Source organism: Ambystoma mexicanum, chromosome 4q (genome assembly GCF_040938575.1).
Source record: "Ambystoma mexicanum isolate Mex_15411 chromosome 4q, UKY_AmexF1_1, whole genome shotgun sequence".
In the NCBI taxonomy this organism is placed as follows: Eukaryota; Metazoa; Chordata; class Amphibia; order Caudata; family Ambystomatidae; genus Ambystoma; species Ambystoma mexicanum.
This window is the reverse complement of record NC_090928.1, coordinates 943208755-943221318: the sequence shown is the minus strand read 5'-3', so window position 1 is coordinate 943221318 and position 12564 is coordinate 943208755. Positions and strand designations below refer to the sequence as shown.

General features: G+C 47.8%; 1 protein-coding gene across 8 annotated transcripts in view; it reads left to right on the top strand.

Moving 5' to 3' along the window:
* BICRAL (BICRA like chromatin remodeling complex associated protein) overlaps positions 1-12564 on the top strand; it is a 2181199-nt gene that overhangs the window by 483850 nt on the left and 1684785 nt on the right. For all 8 annotated transcript variants that reach the window (XM_069608491.1, XM_069608492.1, XM_069608494.1 and 5 more), the window contains one exon: positions 11329-11377. In XM_069608491.1, the coding sequence (XP_069464592.1) occupies positions 11329-11377 (49 nt within the window). The remainder of the gene's footprint in view (positions 1-11328; positions 11378-12564) is intronic.

Below are 12564 nucleotides of genomic sequence, written 5' to 3'. Positions count from 1 at the left end.
GACCAGGTGTGGTCTTGCACCCTGCAGTCACCACCATTTTGCGGCTATGTGCCGTCACATAGGCCACAAGTGCATCAAGTTCGGCATCATTAAAGCTAGGCTTCCTTGGCGTGCCGGAGTGTGTAGCCGTGTCTGGGGTCTCAGCCTGTAGTGCCGGAACACCCTTCTTCTTTTTCAAAGGTGGTGCGGATCCTGAGCAGCTTTTGCCGCTGTGGTCAGTAGGGGCAGAAGCACAGGTGGACTGGGTACTAGAAGTGTGCGAATGCACAATGGCCATAGGTCTTGGTGTAGGCATTGGCTGCAGGGTGATGTTGGCAGGGCCAACATCGGTTTGATGGACCTGGACCGACACTGTCCCGGCTGGGAGACTCAGAGCTGGGGTGGATAGAGCTGCAGCTGCCCCTGCAGCCTCCCCACCCTGCCTACTTGGGGCAGCAGATGACATTGCTGCCCCAGATCCATGTGGCCTGGTGACAGCAACACGTGGCTTAGACTTGCTGACCCTTGCTGACCTGGAAGTCAGCCTGGGAGTCATCCTGTGTCGGTTCAGGTGCCAAAATGGGCCGGTCCAACAAGGGCTGAGCTGGGATGGTGTCAGCTACGTTTCCCACAACTATGGGCGGAGGGGCATGGGTGTCCCTGATTGGTCCACCACACACGGGGGTCTAGGGGCACCCTGCAAATCCTGGCCACATCCCCTACTGCGCCCACCATGCCCACCTTTTGGAGGTCAGCCACCTTTGTCTCCCTTACTGCTTGGTCACCTCCCAACCATGGCACTGATGTTGTTGTGCGTATGGGAGTTGCAGTAAACAATTGTCCTGGGCAATTGGGATGAAAGGGGTAGGGTACTAGATGGAATTTGTACCCTAGTGCTCTAGCAAGGCTGTATGTGACCCCTGGGGGAAGATGATGGGTCACGCAACGCACAGGCACCCCAAAAACAAAAGCACATGTGCACGCAACCCCTGGTAGACCATGTGCGTGGAAAAATAAACCTGCACTATGCTGTGGCACCCAGAAACACAAAAATAAGCGTACGCATGTTACACGCAGCCTACAATGACCTCTGAAGAGGTATGCGACACACGGGGGCAACCACAGTTGGAAAATACGTGCGCGAATCACCGTCTGCCCTGAAAAAGAACGTGAAAAAGACGCGCGCCAAAAGAAGGAAATAACGCAGTCTGAGGAAACAGAGAGTACGAACTGGAAACGTTGTGAAGTAATCGCGTGTGGACTGACAAGAAGTACAAGATACACCCGCTCGCTCTCCACAAAAAGCACGTACAAGGAAATAGCGTGATACTCGTGCCTTTTAAGCCAGCCCACACGTGAAACGTCACTTACGCGCTAAGGCCCTTTCCTCCAATAGCACGGTGACGTGCAGTTTTCTCACGTGATCATTCACTATGCACCCGTGTTGTGGGCAATGCCTGTGCACCTAACGTCACTTACGCGCTAAGGGTCTTTCCTCGAATTACACGCTGATGTGCAATTTTTTCACGTGCCAAATCACTCCGTATCAAGCTGGCCACGCAAATACACACGGAAGACCACGCTCCTGCCCAAAAGGCCATTTTCCTGCCCCCCAGAGCCCCGAGCACGCTCCCACCTGCCATCTGCTGCTGCCTGACTGCCTGCTGCCCACGTGCCCTGCTATTTGCTGCCTGCACGTCAGTCAGGGGTGCAGTTGCTGTAACCACCCTTGCTGGAACTGAAGAGTCCCGACTGGGATACCATTGCTCCACAGCCCAGCCCCAGGACCCAGTTGCCCACCCACACCTGCCTCTGGGGTTGCCATGCCGGGAACAACACCATCTGACACCACTGGCAACCCCCAGCCAGAGAGGCAGAGGGCCACCAGCTTCAGTGCCAGGGAAGTGTGTGTCCTGGTGGTGCAAGTCCTGGGGCAGTATGATGCCCTCTTTGGAAGTTTGCATCGACAATGAAGGACGGACCAGGATCTGGATGGACATCGTGACTGCTATCAACGAGGAGGGGGTGGCAGTCCGCGACATCAAACATGTCCGGAAGCGCTGGGAGGACTTCAGGTTCAGGACCCTCGACAAGGCCCAGCGCCTCTTGATGGCAGCGGATGCCAAGGGGCGCCAGGGCCACCTGTCGGACCACCAAATGAGGGTCCTGGAATGCACACACCCAGCGCTCCATGTCCAGGTCCTTGAGAGGCAGACCCGTCTGGAGTCGAGCGTTAAGTGTACATGCATACTGATTGGACGCTGTGCGTGTTGTGGTGTGCCAGTAGTGTGCAGGTTGCACATGTGTTTTTGTAGGGCCATGTATGGATGTGTATGTACAGGGGCGTGAGGCTGACACATGTGAGTCCTCTCATGTGTGAGACACATGGATGGTGTATGTGTTGGTAAGCATGCAGGCCAAATGCAGGTGTGGGAGCACACATGTTTGAATTACTGTGTATGTACGTTGGCATGGTTGTGGTGTCACACATGGATGGTGGTTCCAGCTGCATGTATCTGCACTGTGTGCATGTGTGTATATTTGACAAGTGTGCAACTGTGATGCAACATGGATGCATGTGACACTGACATGTAGAAGGCTGAATGGCAGATGTGACATGGATGGCGATGTCATCACTGCGACAGTTGGTGGAGATGTACACATGCATGTAAGTGTGGTGGCCTGTGTGCATGTGTTGTGCACTCCCCGTGTTTCATGTGACATCAGGCTCACCTTTGGTTGCTTGTGCTGTTGTTTGTGTATGGATGGTGCTGCCTGGTGCAATAATGCTGTTGAATTGCTCGTGTGTGAGATGAAATGACATGTGTGCTGGGGAGTGTGATGCCATGCCTGAAGTTTGACACTGACACTCATGTACAACTGTCATGTGTGTATCAGTCCATTGCCCTGATGCCTGTGTTCTATCTCTCCCTGTCTGCAGCGTCAACTGATGAAGAGGGCGGAGAGGGTGCTGTGGAGCAGAGCGGTAGGGATCGCACCACCAGCCGGAGACGCAAGGCCCGGCTCCCCTCCCAGGTTGCCATCTTGTCAGGGAGTGAGGAGTCTGGTGCCGCATCCCAGGCCGCAGCTGCCGAGGGTAGGTCCAAGAGGCGGAGGTTGGAGGTGGAGTCCTCGGCAGCAGAAGGAGCAGCTGAGACCCCACAGGGTCCGACGGAGGAAGATGGCACGATGGTGGAGGAGGAGGCCGTGGAAGGGACACACACGGGGTCTGTAGGTGGGGATTTCACTGGTGCTAGTGGTGCAGTGCAGGGGCAGGGACGGGAGGCAGCACAGGGCGCCGCGGAGGTGCCTGTGTGTAATCCTGTCCCCGATTCTGTGACTGCGTCTTCCCGCACCAGCAGCGATGCCTACGTCCAGACCCATTTTCAGGGAGGGGATCCGCTTACAACAACTGGCCTTCCTCTCCCTGCAGACGTGACTATGCGGGACCGGGTTGAGCCTGTCCTGAGTGGGATGATGTTGCGTCAACGGGGCATGCGAGGTGACCTGCAGTGTTTTCGTGAAGACACTGCATGTCATCTCGAATGCCTCATTGACCGCGTTGACCTACTGGGACTGGTCACCAGGGCTGGATTCCTCCCTTTACTGGACCTTGTTTCGACCCCCTCCTCACCTAAACACCCTACGCGCCAGTCGTCCTCCATGCCATCTTCCCACCCATGTATCACCTGGGTACCCTGTGGAGCTGCCTCTGACCCAGCGGCCAGGCTGGTGGGCGACACATCCCTGTTACAGTCGGGAGTCGACGTCCAGCAGGGGTGGCCACCACGACAACTGCACCCCAGCCAGAGGAGGACATGCAGGCAGCAAGAGCAGGGGCACAGGCAAAGCAGCAGCAGCAACAAGTTGGGAGCCATGATGGCTTGGGGCTATCAACATCGGAGGTGCAGGCATCAGCCAGAAGGCAGGAGGACCCAGGATTACAAGTGTCTTCTGTGTGGCAGCGGTTGGGCCACACCATAGATGCGGAGCGGCGGCGGGCGGAAGAGGCACGGCTCACAATGGTCAGGGCGGAGAACTCCATGCGGAGGGCACTGAGGCGGGCCGAGTGTCTCGAGGCAATTCGCAGGGAGTTGGAGGTCAACATGTCATTGTCCCTGCGAACCCTCTGGGCCATGGAAGAGGACTGCCTCCAGGACATCGAGCAGGAGTTTGATGATGCCCTGGCCCGGGAAATCGGGAAGTGAGCCGTTGGACTAGCCCGCCGCCATTGTATATAGTTTGTAGTTTTAGGTTTCCTTTATCTTTTTCATTCATTCGGGGCGCCTGGACTATGCCCCGCCTTTTTGTATATAGTTCTTTATTAGGTAGTTTTTTGGTTAGGTTTCATTTCATTTGTTGGGCTCATGGACCCTGGATTACTTCTTTGTACATAGTTGAACAGTGGATTTATCTATTATTATTTTTCTCACAATGGATTAATGGATTTTACTGTTTCAGTTTCCTTTGGATTTGATTTGTTGGGCGGAGACTTTGGACACATTTTCATTTCGATTGGTTTGGATTCAGACTTCGTGATTTTCTCCTTGTGTTTTGGACATGCTGCATTTCATCTTTTTTGATGCATTTTTTTCATGTTTTCATTGGATTTCATTATTTTTCTGTACAATACATTTTGTTTTATTACTTTGATGTGTGGTATTCTCTCATTGGTTTCATGCATGTCACGGTGTAGGTTTTCACAATCACCAGCACCCATTGTGGGTTTGTGACAGACATGTGTTGATGTACATGCTTGCCATTTGGGTTGTATCATGTAATGGGCATTTCAATGTGGGGTGGATCCGATACTTGGTTGGGTCTTTGCACAGGGGTGGCGTGCTGTGGGATTTTGGAGGCCATGAGGCACATGATTGTGGATCATGATGTCGTGTTGGGGGGACATGAGTCCGGGCCTGCTGGCAGGTGCCCGTCAATGCTGGGTGGGTGGGGGTGCTGGGGGACATGAGTCGGGGACTGCTGGCAGGTTCCCGTCACTGCTGGGTGGGTGGGGGCCCTGGGGGACATGAGTTGGTTACTAATGCAGGGTGTTATGTGGGCTGGCTGGGGGGCCTGCCCATGGTGGATGGGCTGCGTGTGGAACATGACCAGGGGTGCAGGGTAGTCCCCTGTGGTATGGGCTGCCTGCAGGGACCGTGGAGGGGGTAGAGGGCACACCTGGGAGGACCCACACTGCCAATTCATGTGTGGGACTCCCCGCGCACCCCACTGGATACACGTACCCGCTCTGACAGCGAAATCGCGTGTGAAATTCCCTCGAACCCCAGTGATACACGTACCCCGCTCGCACAGGGCCAATCGCGTGTGAAACTCCCCGCGAACCCCAGTGATACACGTACCCCGCTCGCACAGGGCCAATCGCGTGTGAAACTCCCCGCGAACCCCAGTGATACACGTACCCCGCTCGCACGGGGCCAATCGCGTGTGAAACTCCCTGCGCAGGGTTGTACATGTATTCGGAGGGGTGCGCGGGGAGTTTTACAGGTGTTTTCGTGGTTGGGGGGCTGTATGCTGGTCCACTGGCCTGTGCGCCATGTACAGGATTTGTGCGCTGTGCATGGCGCACGGGGAGGGGTTGGGGGCATAACTGGCGCGGCTGCAGGGTCGCTGCGCCACGGCTGGTAATGGATGTTGAAATCCATGAATACGCTGTGCGCGGAAATGGATTTTGGCGTACGCGGCTGGCGCAGACTGTCGCACGTGCACACTGTGCGCCAGCCGCATGCGCCATTTGTGCGCTGAATTCTATGAATTACCCCATTTATCCATAGTAGTGCTAGCTCAGTGATTCCTATTTCTTCCAATCCCCCGATGAGGATGTGGTTGTCGTGGTTGACTCTGTCAAAAGCTGCGTAGAGATCCATAAGTATCAGAGCTGTGCTTTTGTCTGAGTCGCATTCGCCTTTAGATTGTCCCAAATTGAAAGCAGTCCCGTTTCTGTTCCTCTCATTGGTCTGAAGCCTACTTGTGCCTGATCTAGCAGTAGGTGTTCTTCTATGAATTGTTGTATTATTCTCTAGATGTATTTTTCGAGTAGTTTTGCTGGGTATGGGATGTTGGAGATGGGTCTGTAGTTGGAGAGGTCCTCCACGTTGCAGGATGTTCCCTTGAGGAGCGACTTGATGTATGCTGATTTGAAAGCTTGTGGTACTTTCCCTGTTGTGATTGATTGGTTGAGAAGGTTTCTGTAATATTCCATGGGAGGTCCTTGTGTGAGGATTGATTTGTGCATGTCTGGGGTGCAGGGATACATGGGGGATCCTGCTTTGTTGCTATTGTTTACCAGCTTGAAGGATGTCTCTGCTGATTTTTGGGGGATGTTTCAGAGTTCGTTTTGACGGTCCTCGGATGGGTGGGTGGGTTGCATGTTGAGGTTGCTTGGTCTGCTTTGTATGATTTGTTGGATGATGCTGATTTTTTTTTTCAAGTGGTTTGCAAGGTCATTACATAGTTTCAGCGAGGGTATCGGTGTGTTGTTGCAGCCGGGGGTTTTCTCATTTCGTTTATTATTTTAAACCGTTCTTTTTGGGTGTTTGGTGCTTTGGTGATTCTGTTGTCGAAGTATTTCTTTTTGGCCTTTTGGATTTCCTTTTTGTATGAGCGGATTTGTTTTTGGAATTGAAATTAATTGGCATGGTCATTTTTGTTCATGCATTCCATTTCCAGTTTCCTGCTTTTTCTTTTCATGGCGGGGTAAACCATTTTGCTGTTGCTCTTTTGCCTGATGCAGTGAAAGGTTTTTCCTTATAGATCTCGTCTATTGTTGTGGTTATCCAACAGTGAAGTAGTTCTGTTTTTCTGTCAAGGTCGGCTTCGCCTATAGTTGTTGCAGATGGTTTGTTGATTTCCAATAGTTCAATTAAGTTACTATTTGTGATGGTCCTTCAGTTTCTTTTCATGATAGTTGGCAGATTGTTCGGTTGCTTGGTTGTTGGTGTAGCCAGCGTGATCACGAATGGGATGATGAGGTGGTCGCTCCTGAATTGGTGCTGCTGTGTCTAATGAGGTTTTTGTTGGCGAAGATTGCGTCTAGTCTATGTCCCGCCGCGTGAGTTGCTCCTTTCTAGTTGGTGTAGTTTCGTTGTCTTCAGTTGTTTGGCTAGTGATTTTTGTGTGATTGTGGTTTCTTCATCAAACCAGATGTTGAAGTTGCCAAGAATTATCAGATGTTCCTCGTCGATGGCTAGGTTGGTGATTGCTTCTGTGAAGGCATCCACAAAGGTTGCATCGTAAGTTGGTGATCTGTATATCAAAATTAATTTGAGATTTGTTTTGGGGTTTGTTGATAGGAGGAGGATTAGAGATTCACAGTTTTCTATGCTTAACGGGTCTTCTATTTCGATTTTTAGGTGTTCTTTGTAAGCTATTGCCAGTCCTCCTCCTCTTTTGTTTTTTCCTGTTTGCTTGAGTGCATTTGTTTTTTCCTGTTTGCTTGAGTGCATTTGAAGTTCTCAGGGAGGCAGTTATGGAGTGTGATTTTGTAATTGTAGTCTAGCCATGGTTCGGTTATGAATAGGATATCGATGCCTCCGTCGGACAGGAGGTGGTAGATTTTGGTGGCATGTTTGGACATTGCCCTAGCATTGATTAGATTGCAGTGGATCTTTTTGGTAAGGGTAGGTGTGTTTACTGATTCCAGTTTTGACTTGCAGATGTTAAATTGGATTGCTTCTGTGTTTTCACTGGTCAGTTGGGATTCTGTGGAGGCTGCTTCGTGGTCGAGTCGGTCTGTGAGAGTGATAGTTGGGTCGATTAATTCTACAGCTTCATCATCTTTCGTGTTTTGATGTGCTTGTCGGCAGTGTCTTTGTGTTCTTGTGCTGTACAGAGCAAGGGGGTTGGTATCGTAGCTTTCTCTTCTTGGGTCCTCTCTTCATTTTTTTCGGGGTTCCAGAGGTTTCTCAGCATGTAAGGAAATGACGGTGGTCTTAAAGTCTTGAGGTTCTGCGGTTGTAGCGAGGTACGATGTAAGGTATAGGGATTTTTTTATTATTTTGTTTGTTCTGTTAGTTGTATTATTTGCTCGGGTGCTTTCTATATTCGTGATGGCATCTAATGGGGGTGGGAGAAGGTGGTGATCCGTTGGGGTTGGTCCTTTTTCCAATTCTCTTTGGCGGTGTCTATTTCTGTGTTGGGGCATTTTGCATCCTTGGTAGTAGGGTTGGTATGGGTGTTGATTTCACCCGGCCAGGAGTCCACCTGTCGGGCCTTGCATTTGGTTGCTAGTGAGGTCTATCCTTTTATGTTGTAATGGGTGCCCTCTGGGGGGTGTCTGTTCACTTAATGATTTGGGTTTTTTTTGTGTGTTCCTTTATCTTGTTGGTTGGAGGGGGGTAGCGCAGTTTGGTATGGGAGGACTACTGGTTCTTGGTCTACTTGAGTGGTTATTTGCTTGTAGTTGCTAGCTTTCGGTGACTGCTGGGTGTTTTTGGGTACCATGAGGGGCCTAGGATTCATTGATGGCAGGCAGTGATGGAATACACCTAGATTTGAGATACCTAGATAATCGGAGGAATGCCCAGGTTTCACAGAGTGGTTTACAGCGAGATAGTGCCCTTAGATTTTGGGATCCTAGTCAATAGGAGAAATGCCTGGGATATCACAGAATATCAGGCATTTATCAATAATTTTTCTTTAAAAAAATATAAAAGACAAGACCTAGATTTGAGTTTCCTAGATAGTGGGAGAAAGGCCTAGGTTTCACAGAATGGCATGTAATAAAAAAGCACCTAGATTTCAGATTCCTAGAGAGTGGGATTAAGGCCTAGATTTCACAGAATGGCAGGCAATAATAAAACACCTGGGTTTTAAGCTCCAAGACAGCGGGAAAAGGCTTAGCTTTCAACATACCATAGGTATTTCAGTGTATGCAAGTATGAGGTGTTCACATTGGATTCCCAGAGGATGTCCTAGGTGTGTCTGTGTAGTGGTTAGATTACTTATTGTATGGGGTGATGGTAGTTACTACCCATAGTTCTTCCTACCGTGTCTGTTGACGCAGGTTGACAGCTGTCTGTTCCTCTTTCAGCATGTGTGGGTACTGTCTGATGGTGCTTATGTTGTTTGTGGGCATCTCGAGGTGTGGGTGGTGGACTAGAGGGTAGCGGCTTTGGCAAGCAGTGGTGCTTGCTGCTGCAGTTGGGTGCTGCATGCTCAGCACTTCTTTACCTGTCACTTGGTCTCTGCGTTGTTTGGTGTTCAAGCGGATGGGTTGGAGTTCAAGAAGTGGGTTCGCTCGTACACAATAGGTGGGTGGTGTTTGGGGTTAGGGTTTGGTATGCGTTGAATGGCAAACAAACCTAAATTGGCTGATATCCTGCTTCCCCGCTTCCCGGCAGACACCTCTTGGGGGCTGCCCTTTGCCTTAGAGCCTTTAGCCAATGGGACTGCAACAGGCAGAGGGCTGCCCTAGCACTATTTATACTTAACGGACCCGTTAGCCAATCAGGGTGGGTGGGAGGGACGGGATGTGGGCAGATGAGAGGAAATGAGGGGAATGGACTGGGAGCGAGCCGGTGCTCGCGTGGGGCTAGGGGAATCAAGTTACTATTTTTAAAGGCCCAAAATGGGTCACAACAGTGGGGGCAGCACACTCACCTGTACCAGCAGATTACAATGGTGCCGTGAGCGTCGGGTGCACACAGATGCCCTCGATGTGACTGGGCTGCACCATTAGCCAATCAGGGTGTTTGGGAGGGACGGGAGATGGGCAGAGGGGAGGAAATGGACCGGGAGTGAGTCGGTGCTCGCGCTGGGCTGGGGCTTGATATATGCTATAGAGCAACGTTTGGGTTAATTGATCTGATATGCACCAGGTTAAATGCGGCAGACAGTGGCTTTTTTCCATAATCATGCAATTAGGGTCACAGGGTTTTATGATAGATTGGGCTGCTGGGGTCTTACCCTTTAGGAGACCGTTATCAATACATTGTTTCACTTTATCGTGAATGGGAAACAGGACTGTTCTGAATGGGTTTATGGTCATTCGAGAAATGTCATTCTTATATTATACATTTAAATTCCTGCCTATATGAAAATTTTAAATTCTGTTGCACAATTGTCCAGTGGGATTGCATTGCTCTAAGACTAACATGAGCAGTTTGTTTCTAATGTTTTGGCTCGCACAAATATGTCCTATTATAGAGATCACCATCTCAAGTTTGATAATAAGCATGCTTTGCATAAGGCGCAGGGGCGCCTGTATTTTGAAAGTTCGAACTCTGGGCGAGTCGACTCCACTAAAACCCTCCAACCTTCCTAGAAAGGATTAAACTGGGTAATAACAAAAGGTGATATTCCGCAGTTACGCTCTCAGCTTGCTTCAGGACACTATATTGATGAGGAAACCCTGCAATCCACGGGCAGAAGTGCATTGATGACAATGTTTGCAGGCATCACTTTTGGTTATAAAAACTGCAGTTCTCAAACGACAGAAACATGTTGGAGCCTGCATATCCCACAAATCACAATGGTTTCTACTCCAGCTCAAGAGCAAACTTGCAAACGTGACAGATCTACTATGCTTGTGGGCCATGAATTACAGGTTTAGTCAGTCATTTTTTTCTTGTTGGGTAAAAAGGGCCTCCTATACCCAACAACGAAAACATTTATTTTGTATTCGTTTTTTTAAAATGTGTATCACACTCTGATGCTGCAAGGTTTGCATATTGTAAAATATATAAACGAACAAAACACATTTAACAAGACTACTATTCGGAAATGTCCCCGTTTACAATAAAAACAATGTTCGTTCATGGAACCTGTGTCTTAAAAGGTGCAGGTCATCCTGTAGTAGTGCGTTAAAAAGAAATGATTTGCAGCGCATAAGCAGGACACAGGAGCCCATTAAACAAAGCGTATGGGGGCGAACAAAGTTTAATATAAGTTTTTTGAAAATGTTAATTTTGTTCTTATCTGAGTTAGTACCGAGCATGTTAGTCCGTATCAGACCACCAATTTTTGGTTTAACCGGGCTTTTTTGTGAATCGGTTGCAACATGCAAAGATTTTCTCACAATACTGTGCCCCTTGATTCCTTTGTGAATACCATTCTAAGGTGTGAATTACGAAATATTAAATACTAATCAAGACTGTATTGTGTAGCAACCTTTGAGAACGTTTGCCTACAGAACCAATTTGGGCGTTTCTTAAGGTTAGTACAGAGGACTGTTATAATACAATGTATTCGAATTTAGTTCCTAGTAGCAGCAAAATGAGTTTATGATTCGTTAGATGTTTGTTTTCTTTCTTTGTTTTGTCAGTGTACATGTCCAAATGCAAAATACATCTTCAGTTGAAGAGTAACAATTGTATTTCATTTTGTTTATAGAGATCCACAATCCCTGAACTATTTTCTACAAGGACCTGGCGGTAAATCTGTGAGTAATGAACTAATGGCAAATATTGATGTTACAGACTTTAAACATTGTTTGTTTATTTACTGAAAATGTGTAATGTTTCATGTCAAGAGTAATCAGAGCTCAAGGTAAGAATTTGATGAAAAGTATTTTACTCCTATTTTGCGAAGTTGAATGTGGAAGAATTTTTACTCCCTAAAAATCCTAGTTCTCATTGCCGACTGGCATATTTTTTGGCAATTAAAAATGTATTATTATGAGCTTAGAAAATAGAGATTTTTCCTGTGAGCAGTACTAGGGGCCCCCTTTTTCGCAATGTTACATTTTTGTCAGGTGGTAACGCCCCATGGCTGTCCTTAGTCCCACCCCCTTTTGATAGTGCTTTGATATAAACTTAATATAAATTGAATATAAAAAAGATATGATCTTTGAGATAAATTGTATATCAAATGTATATTTTTATATAAAGTGTTTTCTAATTTTATATCAAAAAGGATATAATTTATATCAGTTTGATATAAAGTGACTATAAAATGTATATAAAGATGGGAGCATGTGTGCGCTGCTGCCTGGCTGAGGTTGAAGTGAGTTGTGAAGACAGAGACTGTGAATGTTAGGGCTTGTCATGGTGACGCGGCTATGGCGCAGGAGTGGGTTTGGCCTTTTAAATATATAGCTGACGCTATCATTTTATATAGATTTAATATAAATCTAGGCACCATAGCGGACACCATGATTTTATAACAGATTTAATATAACTCTATGCACAGTAGTTGACGTCATAACTTCATAACTGTTTTTATTAAGAGTTAACATAATTAGAGGTTATAGTTTTTAAGGCATGACATTATTTTTTTATAATGTGAAGGAGGGGATTGGACTATAAATAGGTTTGGGAGGGGATTGGGATTTTAAAGTGAATAAAATCTGAATACATTTTTTTTAAATGTGAATAAAAATTTTTTTATAAAAAATAGCTGGTTGTGTTTTTATGTTGATCCAGGGCAGCCATGCCTGGGTATGAGGCCGATGGCTATGGGTGAGCATGCCCGGTCATGAAGTTGCTGCAAATATATTATGAAAAGGAGGTGTCGCGAGCTATGTGCATAAATTAAAACCTTTTAAGTTATATAGCGTGATTAAAAATATAGAAATTGTCTGGCTTTAGCTTCAACTGCTAGTAACATTATACTTATTATAATGCAGAT